Below are 19,822 nucleotides of genomic sequence, written 5' to 3'. Positions count from 1 at the left end.
GAATTGCTTTATACTGTACTTTTTCTACTTTAGAACTAATTGGATAAAGGAATATCTGGACACTGCACCTTTCCTGATCTTGATCTTCAAACAAGTATATGGAATTCTATCTGATAACAGAAAGAAGACTCATTATTACAATGAGATCAGTGTTTCAATCGCATGTGGAATCCTCCTGGCAGCTATTCAGGTACAGTATATTCCTTTGTCAGATGTTTTATGTTTAAACCGTAATATGAAAGGGTTACATTAGATAATTGTCTAACCCACAGGTTCTCAAACTCGGTCCTCAGGACCACACACAGTGCATGTTTTGCAGGTCTCCTCACAGAATCACAAGTGAAATAATTAGCTCCATCTGTGGATAATTGTAAATGTGTCAATGAGTAATGAATTCACCTGTGCACCTGCCGGGTGACCTGGAAAACATGAACTGTGTGGTGTTCGGAGTTTGAGAACCACTGGTCTACCCGATCAGTTGTTATGTGGGGTTACAACAAAGTATGGTCAAATAGAGAATACACATAGGGTGACATTTAATGAGATGCGAAAATGTAAATTTTGCGATATTTTCGCGAAAAACGGCCGAAATTCCGTTTTCGCATATTTAATGAGATTCGAAAAACGGCAAAAATCGCAGATTTTGCTGTGAAATCGCACTTTTAGAAAGATGTTTTCCCATTGAAAAGTATACAATTCGCATATTTAATGAGATGCGAATTTGGGAAATGTGTCTTAAATTCACCAAAAAATCAGACCAGGTTCTGATATGCGAATTGGGCAGAACCCTTCACAGATCCTTGAGATCTGTGCATGGTCCTGTGGTAAAAAATGTGTTAAAAAGTTTTTTAGGGGAAACAATTGCGTGGGGTCCCCCCTCCTGAGCATAACCAGTCCCGGGCTCATTGAGCCGGTCCTGGTTCCAAAAATACGGGGGACAAAAAGCGTAGGGGTCCCCTGTATTTCTGAAACCAGCCCCGGACTCCCACAGCCCGCAGTGTCATGCCACAGACGGGGGACACTTTTTTACATAAGGTCCCCCGGCCGAAACATGAGCACCGTGGCTGGTCAGCCTTGGACGGGGTACCTGGAGGAGTGGGGACCCCCCAATAAAGGCCCCCCCCCCCCAGGCTTTCACCGGCGTCCGTGGCCAGTGGACGCTGTCACCGGCGTCCGTGGCCAGTGGACGCCGGCCTGATAGGGTTAAATCTGTCAATCCTAACATTGCTTTATACAGGAGAACTACAAGTACCAGCAGACCTCCCCCGCAGGCTGGGACTTGGAGACCCACAAGTCCCAGCATGCGGGGCATTAATGGGCCCGCTGGGACTTGTAGTCCACCTGTAAAAAGAATGTTAAAAGAAAATACACACAGAGAGAGAAGTATAACTTTATTACATACACATCCACACACCTCACTTTTACACCAACATACTTACCGATCCAGGATCCAGCGCTGGTCTCCCTCCTGCAGAGCCGGCTACCCCCGCACTGACAGCGGGCTAAACCGTCTTTCTCCGGTGCCGATAACAGCCTGGGTCGCGCAGTCCCCCCATGCCACCCCCAGTATTGACGTTAACTGCGGCGGCGGTACGCGTCCTCCGACCTTTACACGCGGGGACGTGCATTACTTCACATGTATTCCGCATCCCCTCGCGGGGCTCGCTGTGCCCGCCACGCTTCGGGCTCGGTGGCTTGCTGCACTCGCCACACTATATAAAATCAACTCCACGCCGACGTGGATAGTGGGGGTATGAAAAGGTCGGAGGACGCGTACCGCTGCCGCTCGCCAAGCTTTGGGTTGGCGTTGATAGTACGGGAGGCGTGGGGGTGCTTTTAACATTGTAAGCACCTATTACGGTGCTTATACAATTATTTATCTTATAGGAGGCACATTTAACATTGAAAACACCCATTAGGGTGCTTATACAATTTAAAATCGTATACCATAGTATATGCCATACAATGGCGTACAATTCGATGGTATACAATTTAAAATTGTATAACATCGGCTAACATCGCATCGCATACCATCGTATGCCTTATGGTATGCGATGCGATGGGCGCCGTGCTAGGAAACAAGTACCCAAAATGATGTCACAGGTTTCAGAGTGTGAAGTGCTGCCTTGTTACGGCACTGTTGGCACTATGCTATCTTCTGCACAGGTGCTGGGTTTCTTACACACATTCATATTCAATTCTGAATGTGACCCTGTTCCTTACTGAGCTTTCACCAGGGCCGAAACTTGGATTTTCGGCATCTGGGGCAAAGCAGTATCCCCCCTCCTCTCAAAAAAAAAAAATTTAAGATATGCATAATGCCACACAGTAGTAGTGATCCCCTTTGCCTCAAGTCGAGAGAGAGAGAGAGAGAGAGAGAGAGAGAGAGAGAGAGAGAGAGAGAGAGAGAGAGAGAGATGGAGAGATATCGAGATGAGTGAGGGGGGGAGAGAGGGGGCTCAGGCTGGGAATAGCAATTAAACTAAATATATACTTACCATTCACTGCATCGCTGCCACTGCTCTGAGCCAAGGCATAAAGGGGAGGAAGGGGGACACGGTTGTTGGCAGACCTGGGGAAGGTAAGCACCCACCCCCCTCCTGTCAGTCTGTACTACCATATGCTGCTATGTCCCCACTCTCTCCCCCTCTCTCTTTCTCCTCTTGCTTTCATTCCATTTTTTATCCATGAAGTCTTCTCTTTCTCCCTCTTTCTCTTTCTCCCTCTCCTCTTTTACGGCTTTTTCTTGCCTCTCTTACTTACTCTTTTCTTCACCATCCATTGTATTGACAGCAGTGGGATGGTGGGGGGGCCCTTTCAGTAATTTGCTATGGGGCCCACAGACTTATAGTTAAGCCCCTGGGTATGCTCTTCCCCTACTTGACCTGCTTTGTTCAGCACTTGGTTCGTAGACTGTGGCAGACTTTACCTCCTCACAGCAAGCACAGGTTGTCAAGCACTGATTTGCTGTGAGTCTGCCTCAGTACAGATGTATGGAGTTCTGTGCTCTGAACTACAGGGAACACTCTAGGGCCAGATGTATCAAGGTTCAAAAAGTGATAAAGTGGAGAGTGATAAACAGCCAGCCAGTCAGCTCTAACTGCCATGTTACAGGCTTGATTTGCAAAATGACAATTAGGAGCTGATTGGCTGGTTGTAATCACTATCCATATTATCACTTTTAAAGCTTGATACGTCTGGCCCAAAATCAGCTACTGACCCAGAGATTAGTGTGGGGGGGGGGGGGGGGGCAGCTGGCTGAGGGATCCAGGTCACCATCTCTGTACCAAATTATAGCCGGCACCCAGAGCACATGCCCCCTTAGCCCTTCCTAGTCGTGACTCCTGTTTCCGGGATGACTACAGCCTACAAAGTGGAACGATCTTTTCCAGAGGCTTCAGTAAGTATAATTTCCTTCAACAGGTACCCTCAATTGGACTCTACTGGACAAGGGGACAGACCTGTGGTGGACCTATAGGTGAGTATAGTATGTGTGATTGTAGTGTGTGTGTTTTATTTAATTATTTGTAATGTTGTAGAACTACAAATACCAGCAGGCCCTTTAATGCCCTACATGCTGGGACTTGTGGTTCTCCAAGTCCCTGCCTGTGGTGCAGGCTTACTGGGACTTGTTGTTCCACAAGATTACACAGTAGTTTAATCTACTGTATTTTTTACACCGGGGCTCCGGGGTCATCCCCGGAATTATGCAGAGACGGGGTTAATTCTGGAGGGAGGGGAGAACCCATTATTGGAGGGTCACCACTCTCCCAGGGTTCCTACCTGGGCTGACCAGCCACAGGGATTAATGCTTTGGCTGGGGGAACCAGTATAGTTTCCCCTGGCTGTGGCATTACCCTGCTGGCTGTTTGGGCCAAGTGCTATTTCTCAAAATACTCATTTAGTCCCCCATATTTTGGGAACCAGGACTGGTCCATGAGCCTGGTGCTGGTTTTAGAAATGACAATGATCCCCTATGTTTTTTTGGACCCTGAATGTCTAAAACCAGAAACGGTTCAATGAACCCGGGGCTGCTTATGGTCGGTTGGGGGGGACTGGGGACCTGCCATTTTTTTTTACTAAATACCACACACTTCCATGTCTAAATAAAAAAGCACATCATCATTACTAAAATCCGCACATGTCATTAAATCGCACATTTTCATAACTAAAAATCGCACTAAATCGGATGCAAATTCCAACTTTGTTTTAAAAAAAAAAAAAACACACCCTATTACATCACAAAGGTGACATGTGCGATTTGGTGTGATTTTATTTTAGACACATAAAGAATTGCACCCTATTACATCTCGTCGATGATGTCTAGCAGAATATAACTGCATAAGACAGATCCCCTGAAGATTTTTATTTTATTCCAAGAGACACTTGTTGTATATACTGTATATTCTGCTAGAGGGTGTAGCTAATGAATAAAGGTAAGTTTCAGAATGTTGGGAGGTATGGAATGAACCCGGACCAAGTACACTTCAGAAGCACCTACAGCAGCCTGATACCATGAATGTAGGTGTTTTTTTTCTGAATTACTGGACACTTAATTGAATATAACCATACTCAATTCTTAAGAAATGTGTGGTTCATGTATATGTGCAGTTTATTCATCAGATACACTAACACCACTAACTACTGTAGAGATCTGCTCTAACACTAACACCTTAATTAAACCTCCCTAAAAATAAATAATGTAACATTATAGAGACCTCAGATATTCTCTTGTTTGCTTACAGAATGCAGGTCTGGTTACAGTAACCACAACGCCTCTGAACTGTGGACCCCGGCTCAGACTGCTACTTGAACGTCCTGTCAATGAAAAATTACTTATGCTGCTTCCTGTCGGTTATCCAAGCAAGGATGCAACTGTGCCAGACTTAAAAAGGAAGCCTCTAGAGGACATCATGGTGGTTGTTTGAAAAGCAATATTGCAGAAACTCTATAAAAAATACATAGAAAAATAGTCATCATTAGCATTCAGAATTGTAGGTCATATGCACCTACTGTAATTTCTGTTTCACTCAGCCAATAAAATGTTCTTGTCTTGTCTAATTATATGTTGTAAGTAGTTTATAAGTTGACAACAGTGGGAATAAAGATTTATTTGCAAGTTTAAAGGAAAAGCATCTGAAAATGATTCTCAGGGAGTACTAAGTCTAGGGCCACGCATAGCGTTTTAGCTGGTCACGTTAAACAGGTCCCGTCGGCAGGAAGGAGCCTGCACATGTTATTCAATGTGGCTGTCTACACTTATGCGGCGGTGCCACATCCATCGGATCCAACCAAGGGTAAGCAGGATGAGCGGGATTTCAAGTAGAGCACATACATTTTAAGCACTTTGTTCTACTTGAAATCTTGTTCTGCGGCGTAAGTATGAACGTCATAAGTGTGAACCCAAAAGGCTCCTTCTGTTGAACGGGACCCACTAAAAACTACATGTGGCTATAGCCTAACAATTCAGATTTTAAATATATCCATACTTGATCAAAGGCGACTTAATTAGTACATCAGTCAATATGATTCAACCATCTGGGCTGAGCCATGTATATACTTAAAACCAATGGTGCAAGTAGAAATGTTTTATTAGTGGTACTGATTAATAGGGGCATGGTCACGTGTCATGAGGGGGCGTGATCACACAACACTAGGGAAGTGGCTACATGACAATAAGGCATGGCCACAGTACACAGCCCCTTTTATTTGCACTACAGAGGCAAAGAGGAGAGTGGCTTGGTATGCAGTGCAGCTAATGGTGCTACTCTGGCAGGAATTGTAAGCTGTCCCACCTTACTTCCTAATTATTTTACTTGCTTTTCACCAACTAGGTTCCTATTACATACTGTAAGGCTCCCCCCCCCCCATGCAACCCTATGCAGCCGGCCACCCACAGCCCAGTTCCACTGAAGTGGGTGTGGTGATGATGAAATTTGCGTTAAACTCATAGTAGCCCCATTGTCCACTTTACAGTACTTATATTTATTTATTGTCCCATTTTAAAAAGTTAGTATGGTAAGCACCTATTGTTTGATCCCCTCTAACCCCATGACTTCAATTAAAAAACAAATTGATGTTATTCTGAGACATGCTGTGAGCATGGGGTGGATTGACAGCACTGTGTTTAAATTGCTGCAAGTTGAGCATCCTAAATGCCCTATTTTTTACACTCTGCCTAAGATCCATAAGTCGCTTGAGGCTCCTCCAGGAAGACCAATTATATCAGCGTGTGGCTCACTGCTACAGCCTTTAGCTGAGTTTGTGGACCACTACTTGCAGCCGTGTGTGAAGGCTGGTATTAGTTATATCAAGGATACTGGTAACTTCCTGGAGGGCCTCAGCGACTTATGTGACTTACCTGAAGACTGTATTTTGGCGTCCCTAGACGTATCTTCACTCTACACGGTAATCCCGCATGAAGGGGGGATCCAGGCGGTCCGTGAAGCCCTCTGTAAGGGACCTTACGAGGGACCCCCGATTGAATTTATCTGTCAGTTGATCGAACTGGTTCTGACCAAAAACCATTTTTTATACCATGGCGGGTACTATATGCAAATTTCGGGTACCGCCATGGGTTCTAATTTAGCGCCAGGGTTCGCCAATTTATACATGGCGGCCTATGAGACAGTGCATATTCTCGGCAGGTATGGTGCGAACATCCTGCACTATAAACGTTTCATTGATGACTTGTTTTTAGTGTGGAGGGGTACCACAAACTCCTTTTTCTTGATGGTTCAAGAATTAAATACGTTGGATTGCCCCATTCAGTTTACAGCAGTGGCAGATCGTAACCGAATGAATTTCTTGGATGTAACAATAATGAGAAATGGCACCCGTTTGGAGCACACACTGTTTCGTAAACCAACGGACAGAAATACACTTTTATGGGCATCCAGCCACCATCCTGATAATTTGAAATCGAAATTACCTATATCTCAACTACTGAGAGTTTTCAGGAACAATTCAGTACCAGAAATAGCGGAACAACAAATACGAGAATGCTGTGAGAGGTTTCGGGCACGAGGCTACCGTGAGAGAGACATTAAATCAAGTCTAAAAAGAGCGAGACAGATCTTTACCTCACCTATGCCACATGTAAAGAGCAGTTCACAACGCATGACAGTGGTGATGAAATGTGACACCAAATTCAAGCAGATTGAAAAATCCATTAAAAACAACTGGCGAATTTTGGGCACAGACCCGATGTTTAACAGCATAACCAGACAACCACCACTGATCGCAGCACGACGTGGACAGAATCTAAAGGATATCCTGTTGAGACCGGATGTCACCCCTAGTCCTACTATGGATAAAAGATGGCTAGTGACAAAATCTGGCTGCTTCAAGTGTGCGAACTGCACTACGTGTCGGGGGATGATTAGTGGTTCGTCATTCCATCACCCCCACACAGGCCGTAAAATTATGATTCGCCATCATCTAACATGTACACTAGACCATGTGGTGTACTTTTTACGGTGCCCATGTGGGCTTTTTTACGTAGGAAAGACTGTGCGAACTTTTCGCGAACGCATGAATCAACACCGGTCATCTATCCGGCTTGCCTATGCCCATAACACCACAGATAAACCAGTGGCGGCGCATTTTTTGAAATGCAAACATCAGATTTCTGCACTGAGTTGCATGATAATAGATTGGGTGCCACCGTTGTTGAGAGGAGGAAACAGAGGTCTGATCCTTCTAAAAAAGGAAGTTAAGTGGATCCATGAATTGGACACTGTGTCCCCAAGGGGACTTAACGAAAATAATTCCTTCTCTGTTTTCTTGTAGTTTAATTATGTAGTGCTGGATGGTTTGAGCAACCAATAAATAGCAGTTTCTTCTTGATGAACTAATTGTATGTATAGTATATATTTTTTGTTAGTATATATATGTCATGATGTTATAAAAAAAAATTTTTTGTCTTTTTTTATGATATTATACACTAGGTGGCGCTGTGCTAGGTGGGCAGTGGTACTCTGGGGAGCTCAGTGACACATGACCCATACGTGGAGAATTTTATATGCATATGTATAATTTACAACTAGATCTGGGATGATCAACTATACCCAATAGATGTATATAAATTTTAAGCTGATTTAGCCACTTAAAACGCGCTAGTTATAGATGTTTTAGTAACCTGCATACAGCAGGACATGAGAGGCGCAGTGGAACGCAAGCTTCCTGGGTTTGCGTTCCATGTAACCGGAAGTGATGCGTCAAAGTGATGACGCACTTCCGGGAGATGACCCGCATGCCGGGCTAACAGTGCTGATAATGGCGGCGGCAGCGTGGAAGGCATGTAATCAGTGGGTAGTCTGCAAAGTGCGGATATGGTAGGCTACCACTAGCTAATATGTATAGGTATACACATATGATTATTTCATGCTGTTTGTAGTCCCAGATCGTATGTTATTGTTAACTCCAAGGGGGTGTGGCTTTGAGCTCCTAAAGGGTATTTATGCTTTGCTGGCACAATGGGGTTTTATGCACTTTAGGAGGAGATAGTGGGGGCCTTGACAAAGGTCTGGGGGCAGACCGAAACGTTGGCCCATGGCCCACTGTCATGCACATTGCACTTTATGCTTTTGAACTGCTGAAGATGGATTAAAAAGAAAAAGTTATTTATCCATGTATGAAGCCCGGTGAGTGTCCTCATTTATCCTTATAAGCTATACTGGTATCTGGATTTTTCTGGAAGCACCTGAGCTGACACCCCGGCAGCTGACATCCTATTGGAGGAGAGTGTGATCCATATCTGGGAATATATATATATATATATATATTACAAAGAACAAAGGGGCACTCCATGGTGCATGTAAACGATATTTAACAAGGAGCTAAAGCTCTTATGTACAAGTAAAAAAGTAAAAGCAAATGCTCGTACCAATAAAATCAACACTGTGGGCTCTCTATCACATGATAAAAGAGTAAATACCCGGGGCACACTGCTCCAATGTACTCTCCATGACCATCCGATCCACGGGAACCACAGGCACTGGATTGCGCTGGTAGGTCTCTAAAACCAGATGCCGGGGAAGACGCAGACCAGAGGCGCTCCGGGTCACAGGCAGCACGGGTATCACAAGCCACGCTCTAACGCGTTTTGTCAGAGACTTCATCAGAGGACGTGGCTTAGTGAACACCCGAGATTGTTTAAACACATAGTTCCACTAATTAGGATCTCGTATGAGCCGATGACTTCACCGGTAAATTTACATACATATCCAATAAAGTAGGCATACTGACAAAATCAGAAATGGTGATATATAAGTCAAGCTGTATTGGGCATAGCTGGTATCATAACAGCTCCAAGCATCGAGCGCTTTCTGATACTCCCCATCCTCAGGATGATAGCCCACAACAAAATATAGATACAAGGTACACCCCTACCCCACCCCCACATAAATAGCAGAATAATTGCTCACCTGTCCAGACGTGCGTCCCCGGCCACCGCCACTCACAATACCGGAAGTCCTGCGTCACTCACTTCCTGATGTCCACCGGTAATCTAGTCCCACATGCAGGGCTTGCGTTCCAGGGCCCAACTTCCGCATATCACCAGGCCAGTGGGCGGCGCTCCCCACGGTCTGTTGCGGACAAATTGCCGGAGACTGTATACTGGACCTCTATATTAATAAACAAATAAATAAAAACATTAAACAAGAAATGCACAAGAATTAGGTATACAGATATGGACTTCTACTAAATAACACTACTCATATGGCCATAAAAATAAAACCATACCACGCAGAAATAATACAAAAACCATCATAAATGGTTAGGGACAGGCAAATTCAGGTGACACTTTTCCAGTTAATCTTGTTTGGTGGTCCCCAACCTCAAGATCCACTGGGTCTCCTTGATCAGTCATTTTTTTGCCCTATCTCCCCTCCGCAGGCTATAAGGAACATGATCAATTATAAAGTAACAGAGGGACTCCAGTTGATGACCTGCTTGCTTGAAGTGAGGAGGAACCGGTTGGTCCACCTCTTTCCCTTTTAGAGTAAGATTGATGGCTGACTTGTGGGCAGCCATACTTTATTTAAACTTGCGGGTGGTTTGCCCCACATACCGCAATCCACATGGGCACAAAATGATGTACACCACATGGGTAGAAGAGCAAGAAAACACTGACCTGATGTCATACTTCTTTGCACAGTGTGGGTGTTCAAACTCTTTGCACGTAATCATAAATTTGCAAGTAACGCAAAATCCACAACTGTAGCACCCAGGGGGTTTTACATATACATTTTGAGGAACTGCTGGAGTATAATCAGTAATTTCTTCCCCTGGTATAGGCCAGAAGGAGTCTGTAATCTTTTAAACCTGTCAACTCAGGATCGGTCTTCACAATCGGCCAAAGAGCTCTAGAGGACCGTTGGACGATAGGACTGGATAATGAATACTCATTCACCCAAGGTATCCTTTTCTCTTCCAAAACTTGTTTTGGGGATATGAGAGCCTCATACCCATACCCCCTTTCCACAAATTTGTTAATCATTAAGTCGAGTTCACCTGGTAATCTAGTGAGTCGAGCTACCCTCAACATTAGTGACGGGGCAATCCCAATTTAAGAGAAGGAGGGTGATGACTGGACGCTACAAGGAGGGTATTTCTATCTGTACTCTTAGAGTACCTACTCGTAGAAATGATACCCTCTTTCACCTCAACTGCTACATCCAGAAAATTCGCTACTGACTCGCTATAGCTGAAGGTAAATTTGATAAAAAGATTGTTAGTGCTGATATCTGACATTAATTGCAAAAACCTCTCCTCACCCCCAGTCCAGATGAGTAACACATTGTCTATGTTCCAAAGGTACATCGTGATGTGTCCCCAAATGTCCCGGTCCTGAAAGAAGAGGTCCTTCTCCTTAGCAAACATATATACGTTCACATAAAAGGGGGCTACAGAAGACCCCATTGCACACCCCCTTAATTGAACGTAAAATGCCCCATCGAACAAGAAGTAGTTACGGCATAAGGTCAATTCTAATAGGGACAAAAAAAGCGGTACTTATGTATTATCTGGGCTGCCGATTTTTTGATTGTATGCCTTAACTTAAGGCATACAATCAGATGCGATGCGATATCACATCGCATCGCATACGACCATATCGCATGCGATGCGATGACCCGATTTTTCCATAGGATTCAATGTTAAAATGGACTGAGTCCATTTTAACATGGAATTCAATGGGAAAAAGGGGTCCTTTTCATACCCCTACTATCCAAGTGGGCATGGAGTTGGATATAAATCTGTGGCGAGCGAAGGGGACGGTATTCTGTGTGTCCGCTCGCCACGCTTCGGGCTTGGTGGCTCGCTACGCTCGCCACAGGTTTATATCCAACTCCATGCCCACTTGGATAGTAGGGGTATGAAAAGGACCCCTTTTCCCATTGAATTCCATGTTAATATGGACTCAGTCCATTTTAACATGGACCCGATTTTTCCATAGGATTCAATCGCATCGCATCGCATGCGATATGGTCGGATGCGATGCGATGGACCCGATTTCAAAATCAGCAGCCCAGTTAGTACATAAGTACCAAAAAAGCTTATGGTCAAAGGTCACAGGATCTAAATACTTGACAAGAAAGTAATTCATAGATTTAAACCCCCCTCATGGAGGATGGATGTGTACAGACTGCACACGTCTAAGCAGCATAGTCAAGCACCCGGAGGAACAGTCCCCAATTCTTTAAGTTTCAGGAGAAAGGTGTTAGTGTCCTTAAGGAACGTCTTCTTTAGGGGAAGAAAAGGCTGGAGTATACTGTCCAGGAGTTGTGAAGCTGGTTGCATTAGCGACCCCCAGGCTGAGATGATAGGACGCCTGGGGGGATGCTTAGGGTTTTTGTGGAGCTTTGGTACTGTATACAGGACTCGTATAACAGGATGCTGCCCCCGGAGTATCTGTATTACTTTATCCAGCAGCAGTTTAGCAGTAGCAGCTGAATCCAGGAGTATAGATAATTCTCTCTGGTACCCAACAGTTGGGTCCCTGTGCAACAGCTGGTAAACCTCAGGATCTGATAGTTGGCATAAGATCTCCTGTTTATAGTCCTCCAAATTCATAACGACTGTAGCGCCCCCTTTATCCGCTGGACGTATAACAATCGACCTGTCTTTCTCCAGATCCCTTATCTCTTCATTGGACATATTAGGCCGAATGGCAGTGGCGTAAGTTCATCCGTGACACCCGGAGGCAAGAAATAAGCTGGTGCCCCCCCCACACACACACACACCAGCATAGATACATAGCTATAGAGAGGGAAAATGAGATAGGGGGAGCAATGGAGAGAAAGAGAGAATGATAGATAGGGAATAATGGAGAAAGAGAGAAACAGGTGTCAGAGATGGGTGAGAGGGGTGTCAGGCAGAGAGGGTTCAGGCAGAGACAGAGGGGGGTAAGGTAGAAAAATGGGAGTCAGGCAGAGAGAGAGAGAGAGGGGGGGGCTAAGGCAGAGAGAGGGATGAGAGGTCAGGCATATAGAGAGGAGAGTGAGGCAAAGAATGAAGAGGTTAAGGCAGAGAGAGAGGTGAAAGAGGGGGTTCAGGCAGAGAGAGGTGGTAGTAAGGTAGAGAGAGGGGTGTCAGGCAAAGAGAGAGACAGAGAGGGGGCTAAGGCAGAGGGGTCAGGCAAATAGAGAGGGGGGTGAGGCAGAGAACGAGGGGGGGGTCAGGTAGAGAGGGGTCAGTTAGGTAATGTGCATGAATAGCTCCTGGTAAACAGCAGCCCCCTGACCTTAGCGACACAGCTGGAGCTGAGTGCTGGTAGCCGCAGGAGCTGCCATGCCACTGCTACCTTCCAGGCCTCCTGTCCTGCCCGCCGTCCTGTCATGGAGCCTGGGGCTGCAGGTTTGAAGTTTCACTGGACAGGCGCTAGCTCTGCAGCGCCGGCAGCTGTCTATCACCGCCTGCTTAGGACAGCCTGATAAACAAACAACCAGCGGTGCTGCAGAGCTAGCCTAGCGTCTGTCAGGGGGCTGTCGCGGATAGGGGTGCGGACGGGGGTGGGGATGGGGGGAAGCCCGGTGATCGAGAAATGTGCCCGGTGACAGGGCGATGTGCCCCTTCAGGGCTTATCGCCCGGCGGCTGGAGTCTCCGTTGTCTCCCGGAGTTCCGCCACTGCCGAATGGTGTATGGAGTAGGCAGAAAACGATTCATGGAATCATCAATCAGCCTTGTGAAAGTCCTTAATATAACACACATAAAAACATAGAAACATAGAATTTGACGGCACATGAGAACCACTTGACCCATCAGTCGGCTTTTTTTTTTTAACATGTTACCTCAAACAATATTTGATCCATAATTATTTTACTTTGAAGGGGAAAGGGTATGTGGGAGTAGACCAGTGCACAGGTCAGCATGTATTATACATAGCGACGAAAAAGTATATACGATCCACAATACTAAGAAGAATAAACTGGGCTAGAGATTCTAGCGTCTTTGCACAAAAATAGAAGTTGTGGAGGTGCTCCCTAGAGAGTATAGATAATATTTTAGAAGAAAAGAAGGGAAAGACTCTCTTTTTGTTGGGGCACTCTTATCATGAAAAATTATATTTCAATGGTTCAAAAAAGTATTAGAGTATAAGAAGGGGACACACACATATAGGCCCCCCCAAAAAAACGGTAAGTATTGATTAGGATAATTAGTGCGACATTCGCTTTACATATGTGTATGAAAAGATTTTAAAATTGTCTTTAATAGTATATTTGTTAAAACTGAGCACTAAACACAGACGGACAAAAATACATTTAACATAAAACACTGATTGAGCTTCTATTGGTAATGGTAATCAAATTATTCGGACCTGTGGAGAAAAAATGTAATCTCTAGAAGAGAGACTCTCCTCAAGGCTAACTTTACACGGAGGTCAAAAGCCCCCAATTTTAAATACTTTACAGAGTAAGCTCAAGTATTGACAATTCTCGTTCTAATAGGGATCAATTCAGTCACAAAAAAGGGAATAATACTATGTTGTGTGGCTCACTGGAGCTGAGGTGACAGAGAGAGTATGTCCTATCAGATAACGGGCTTTGTGTTAGCCCGGGTGTCCACAGTGGCGACACGCTATTATAAGATGTAAACTAATTCCGTCACTCCCTTCACAGCACCTAAATGAACGCCTACATCAAAAGTGTTATTTTGTGAATAGCTGTCTAATCTACGTCCCTATTTGACAGTCAAAATATGTGTATTAATTTATACAGTAAAATAATCGTCACACATCAATCAAAAGATAGCGAAAATATAATTTCTATAGGTAAATACAAGGAAAACACTGTCTCCTCTCCCCAAGAGGGTAAGTCTAGTAGTACAGTTAAGAAGGAGTTAAAGAGGGAGGAAGAAGCAAAGTAATAGGGAGCAGATGTTAAGAGAGAGTAGGGAAAGGGGTGTTACCTCAAAAGGTGACAAATCACCGACTTTATATACCTATAGTGTGCTGGGAAAGATGAGTTCTCGCAATGAGGTCTCCCTCAAATGTTACTAGTCACCACCCGGCATACCAGCTGCCATCTGTAATCGATGGGCCTTTTAGGTATTGTGGGAAGTCAGACCTGTACTCCCTGATTTGACCCCATAGGGCTGCTGCTGCCCAGCTATATATACCTATGACCAAAAAGGGGGTACAACGGTTTCCTTAGCGGGGTCTTCTCCCTCTGTGTACTCAGTTATACCTCAATTTGGTCGGCTTCCTTAAGCAGGTGATGCAAGAAGGGCTTTGAAGGTATTGCGGGTGAGCGAGTCCTAATTGTCGGGGTTACAGGGAGAGAGGATAACACACAAAAGAAGAAGCAAAGTATTGGGAAAGGAGGAGAGAAAGAGTATTGGGAGGGGGGCAAGAGAGCCAAAAAGAGACAAAAGAGAGGGATGTTACCTCAAAGGTGACAATTCACCAACTTTATATACCTACAGTAGGCTGGGGAAGGTGAGTTATCGCAGTGAGGTCTCCCCCAACTGTTACTCGTCACCACCCGGCATACCAGCTGCCATCTGTAATAGATGGGCCTTTTAGGTATTGTGGGCAGTCGAACCTATGCTCCCTGATTAAACCCCAAAGGGCTGCTGCTGCCCAGCTATATATACCTATGACCAAAAAGGGGGTACAACGGTTTCCTTAGTGGGGTCTCCCCCCTCTTGTACTCAGTTATGTCTCAGTTTGGTCAGCTTCCTTTAGCAGAGGATGCAAAAAGGGCTTTAGAGGTATTGCGGGTGAGCGAGTCCTAGTGGTAGGGGTTACAGGGAGAGAGGATAACATAAGAGGGGAAAAAAACTCCCAAGACACTGGTATCCTAGGGGTGGGGTAGAATCCCCTGGTTTCAGAAGAAGTGGTTACAGGGTAAGTCCCTAATCTCCCAGGTTGAATGTTACCTGAGAAAGGTATGTCAGGCGGTGCTGCTCCATAACTTAGGAATTAAATATGCGCTGAATTCCCCCGTGAGTTATATCAGTGGGGGGTGAGCGAAATGTAGCCCAGAGTGTATTGCAGGTGACTGGTGAGAGCAGTTTACCGGGAATCAGGGGAGAGAGAAGAAGAGGAGGTATAGAGCAAGATAAGGGAAGACTAAGTAGAGGAAAGAATAGGGGGAGAGGCACAGTGGATACCTAAAATTTCACCCCGGGGATCAGGTCCTAGATCTCCACCGGGTCTGCCGCTGTGACTGGAGATACGTGATCCCTGCTGTCTCTGCGTGTGCAGGTCTCTGAAGCGCTGCCGTCAGTCTCTGTCTATCTGGTGTGTTCCTGGGCTGCCGTGGATCTAAGCCAGGGAAGCCCTCTGAGGAGTGCACAGATGTGCCGCTGTGTGGCGGCTTCAGAGTCTCTGGGTCAGGGTCTCCTTAATGCTGTAAGTCAGCCAGTCTCTGGGTGTCCGCGGGATACACGGGTATGAGGTGCTGTAAATCAGCGTTTCTGTCACAAGCGGGATGCGCGGGTATCGGAGTCAGGAGGCACTGGATAGGTACACCAGCGTCCCCTCTGTGCTGTAGATCAGCGTTTTTGTCCGCAAACCGGGTATGAGGTGCTGTAAATCAGCGTATTTGTCACAAGCGGGATGCGCGGGTATCGAAGTCAGGAGGCACTGGATAAGTGAACCAGTGTCCCCTCTGTGCTGTAAATCAGCGTTTCTGTCCACATAGTGTTATTGCCAGTGGGGCGGAAAACTATAGTGCTGTTACTGGTGATCGCGATATTAGGATTTAATAGTGAGGTTATTTGTGTGTGTCAACTGTGTAGTCTGATATTTTGTGAGTGAAACTATCGTTCCAACACAAATAGTAATTAATCATGGTGCTGTCCTTATGGTATATCTTATAAGTCTATAATATTAAACGTCTTGTGAGTAGGTAAAGGGGGGGGGAGGGGAAGGGGTTTGGGTAAAGGGGGTAGGGGTGATAGTTCTATTATAATGATAGTTAGGTTTCTGTGTAAAAAGAAGAGGGAGTGTAATTAATATCTACTGGATGATCTATATTGTGGTCAAGGTGTAGAGACGTGATTAAGTGTTGCAAGCTAGCTCTTTTGAAAGGGGAAAGAGGCAGTCTTAATAGATGCAGTGACTGGGAGCGAAAAAGCAAAATATGGTGATAAAAGAGGTGAGTACATTAAAAATTTGTAACGAGTAGGTGAGAGTGTTTGTCCTAAAAAAGTGATCCGTATGGCGAGGATGCACTATCCTTCATTTGGTTATTCCAAAGAGTATGTGAAGATCCTATCCTATAAGGATGAAGGTATGTGGGTAAAGATTGGGTGTGGGGAAACGAAGGAGGGGCTTCCCAATCTTAATAATGAAAATGAGGGGGGGAGAGAGAAAAAAAGGGGGGGCCTATATGTGTGTGTCCCCTTCTTATACTCTAATACTTTTTTGAACCATTGAAATATAATTTTTCATGATAAGAGTGCCCCAACAAAAAGAGAGTCTTTCCCTTCAATCCATAATTATTTGTAAGGATATCAATATGCCTATCCAAAGCATGTTTAAATTGCCCTACTGTATTTGTCTCTACCGCCTCTGGTGGGAGGCTATTCCATTTACTACTATAGACTTTACAGAGAAGTAACGTCTTCTACTACATGAAGTGCAATAAAAAAAAGATGAGTAGTCAATGACACATATTGCACAGTGTTGTGAGCTGATAGAAGATATCATAGATTCTATTTAGATTTTTTATTCACAAATATATCAATATTTTCATACTTGCAGAATGGTGGAAATGTAATAACATATATTTTATTTAATGACTTACCTATTTGACAGGGACTGCAATCACACAAGTGATCATTAAAATTCTTGCTGTCAAATCTGAGGGCAGCTACACCTTATTTGTTCTCCTTGACCTTTCATCTTACAACAACCTCTCCTATAATCCAATAATTGGCTTGTACTCTACTTTGATTCCTAGCTTCCCTGTGCTCAGATATCACTACTACAATCTCCCCCTCCCCCTTTTCATTTATCTCTTTACATTTTCCTCGAGGTTATTTACTAAAAAGGGGCCTGATTCAGATTTGTATGCAAACCCTATGGTAAACGTATAAATATGATGGGGGAACCTAACACATGCAGGACTCAATCAGCGTGATTGCTCACAGTCCCACCTTAGCCACAGGATGATTGGCATGCAGCAGTGGTTGGGGAGCGGAGTGGGGATGGCAATCAAGTCTGTGCTTCCCCTATTTTGTAGACGTACCGTTCCAAGTTAGTTTGTCAGGTAAAGACTTCCTGGACCTAGCTGACCAGTTACTATGGCCAGTCTGATCAAGCTTCAGCTTCTGGTCAGGATGGTGATAGAATTGATCGCAGATGCTGGCAAAATACGTCTATTTCCTACAGATACCTCCTGCAGCAATAGCAATTTAATTGTACAGCAGGGTTGCCAACCCTTCCGGAATGGCCGGGAGGATCCCGAAAATCGGGTCCCCCTCCCGGCCCCCCGGAACGGTGGGCAGCTCTCCCGGATTCCGGCGGTCCCCTTCCCCCCTCATTTACCTGGGGGCAGAAGCTTGAAATTGCCGCAATTCGTGGCGTTTCGGCAAGAAGGGGCGGGACTAAATATGCAAATCTGGTATATTTAGCTCCGCCCCTCATCGGAGACCCGCATATTGCGGGATTTGCATCACTGGGGGCAGGGACTGATGATGTCTCCATCAGGCCCCGCCCCCAGAAGTGATGCTGACAGTCTCCTCTCCTGGGTTCTCCCGGAGAGGAGACTGTAAAAGTCGGCAACCCTGTTGTACAGTATTGCACAGCCACTTTCCTGTGCCTGTTCAATGCAGTGCAATTTAGCAACAGGCTCAAATGTTCTATTTAGCACTGAAACCAATCAGCTATTTGATTTTTTAACCCCTTAAGGACGCGGCCTATTTGGGCCCAAAGGACGCAGCCCTATTTTTCAAATCAGACATGTGTCAATTTATGTGGGAATAACTTTCTAATGCTTTTACTTATCCAACTGATTTTGAGATTGTTTTTTCGTGACACATTGTATTTCAAGTTAGTGGTAAATTTTGGTTCATACAGTCTGTGTTTATTTGTAAAAAATACCAAAATTTTGCAAAAATGTGAAAAAATTTGCCATTTTCAAAAGATAAAGGTTTCTGCTTGTAAGATAGATAGTCATACCATACAAAATAGTTAATAACTAGAATTTACCATATGTCTACTTTATGTTGGCATCATTTTTTAAACTTCCTTTTACATTTTTAGGACGGTAGGAGGCTTATAAACATAGAAGCAATTTTTCAAATTTTCAAGAAAATTTCAAAATGTCAAAATTTTAGGGACCAGTTCACTATGGATGTGGCTTTGAGGGGCCTGTATGTTAGACACCCCCATAAATCACCTCATTTAAAAAGCTGCACCCCTCAAAGTATTCAAAACAGCATTTTAGAAGTTTGGTAACCCTTTAGGTTTTGCACAGGAATTAAAGCAACATGGAGGTGACATTTTAAAATTTCATTTTTTTGGCAGAATTTCAAGTTTAATCAGTTATATTCTGTAACATAACATATGTTAACCAGGAGACAAAATATAAAATATAATCCTCTGATTCTGCAGATTTTAGAAATACCCCATATATGGTTGTAAAACGCTATTTGGGCAGACAGCAGGCTTCAGAAGGGAAGGTGCGCCATTTGGCGTTTTTGGCGCAGATTTTGCTGGAATGGTTTTCATGCGCCATGTTGCATTTGCAGAACCCCTGTTGTATCAGAGCAGTCAAAAACCCCAACAAGTGATACCATTTTGTAAACTACACCCCTCAAGGAACTCATCTATGGGTATAGTGAGTACTTTGACCCCACTGGTGTTTTGTCAAATTGTTAGGCATCGATACGTGAAAATGAAAAATTTAATTTTTTCCATTAATTTGTAGATTCACCCCATAATTTTATACTTCCACAAAGGGCAATAGTAGAAAAAGCACCCCAAAATTTGTTACACAATTTCTCCTGAGTATGGCAATACCCCATATATGGTTGTAAAACGCTATTTGGGCAGACAGCAGGCTTCAGAAGGGAAGGTGCGCCATTTGGCGTTTTTGGCGCAGATTTTGCTGGAATGGTTTTCATGCGCCATGTTGCATTTGCAGAACCCCTGTTGTATCAGAGCAGTCAAAAACCCCAACAAGTGATACCATTTTGTAAACTACACCCCTCAAGGAACTCATCTATGGGTATAGTGAGTACTTTGACCCCACTGGTGTTTTGTCAAATTGTTAGGCATCGATACGTGAAAATGAAAAATTTAATTTTTTCCATTAATTTGTAGATTCACCCCATAATTTTATACTTCCACAAAGGGCAATAGTA

At 44.5% G+C, this 19,822-nt stretch overlaps 1 protein-coding gene across 2 annotated transcripts in view; it reads left to right on the top strand.

Moving 5' to 3' along the window:
* Nucleotides 1-5,061, top strand: part of IYD (iodotyrosine deiodinase) — a 28,815-nt gene extending 23,754 nt beyond the window's left edge. For both annotated transcript variants that reach the window (XM_083174652.1, XM_083174651.1), the window contains exons 4-5: nucleotides 34-190; nucleotides 4,746-5,061. In XM_083174652.1, the coding sequence (XP_083030778.1) occupies nucleotides 34-190; nucleotides 4,746-4,928 (340 nt within the window). In that variant the 3' untranslated portion in view covers nucleotides 4,929-5,061. The remainder of the gene's footprint in view (nucleotides 1-33; nucleotides 191-4,745) is intronic.
* The last annotated feature ends 14,761 nt before the right edge of the window (nucleotides 5,062-19,822 follow it).

This window comes from Crinia signifera, chromosome 3 (genome assembly GCF_055691185.1).
Source record: "Crinia signifera chromosome 3, ASM5569118v1, whole genome shotgun sequence".
Taxonomy (NCBI): domain Eukaryota; kingdom Metazoa; phylum Chordata; class Amphibia; order Anura; family Myobatrachidae; genus Crinia; species Crinia signifera.
Note: the sequence above shows the minus strand (reverse complement) of the source record. Positions and strands in the feature narration are given on the sequence as shown.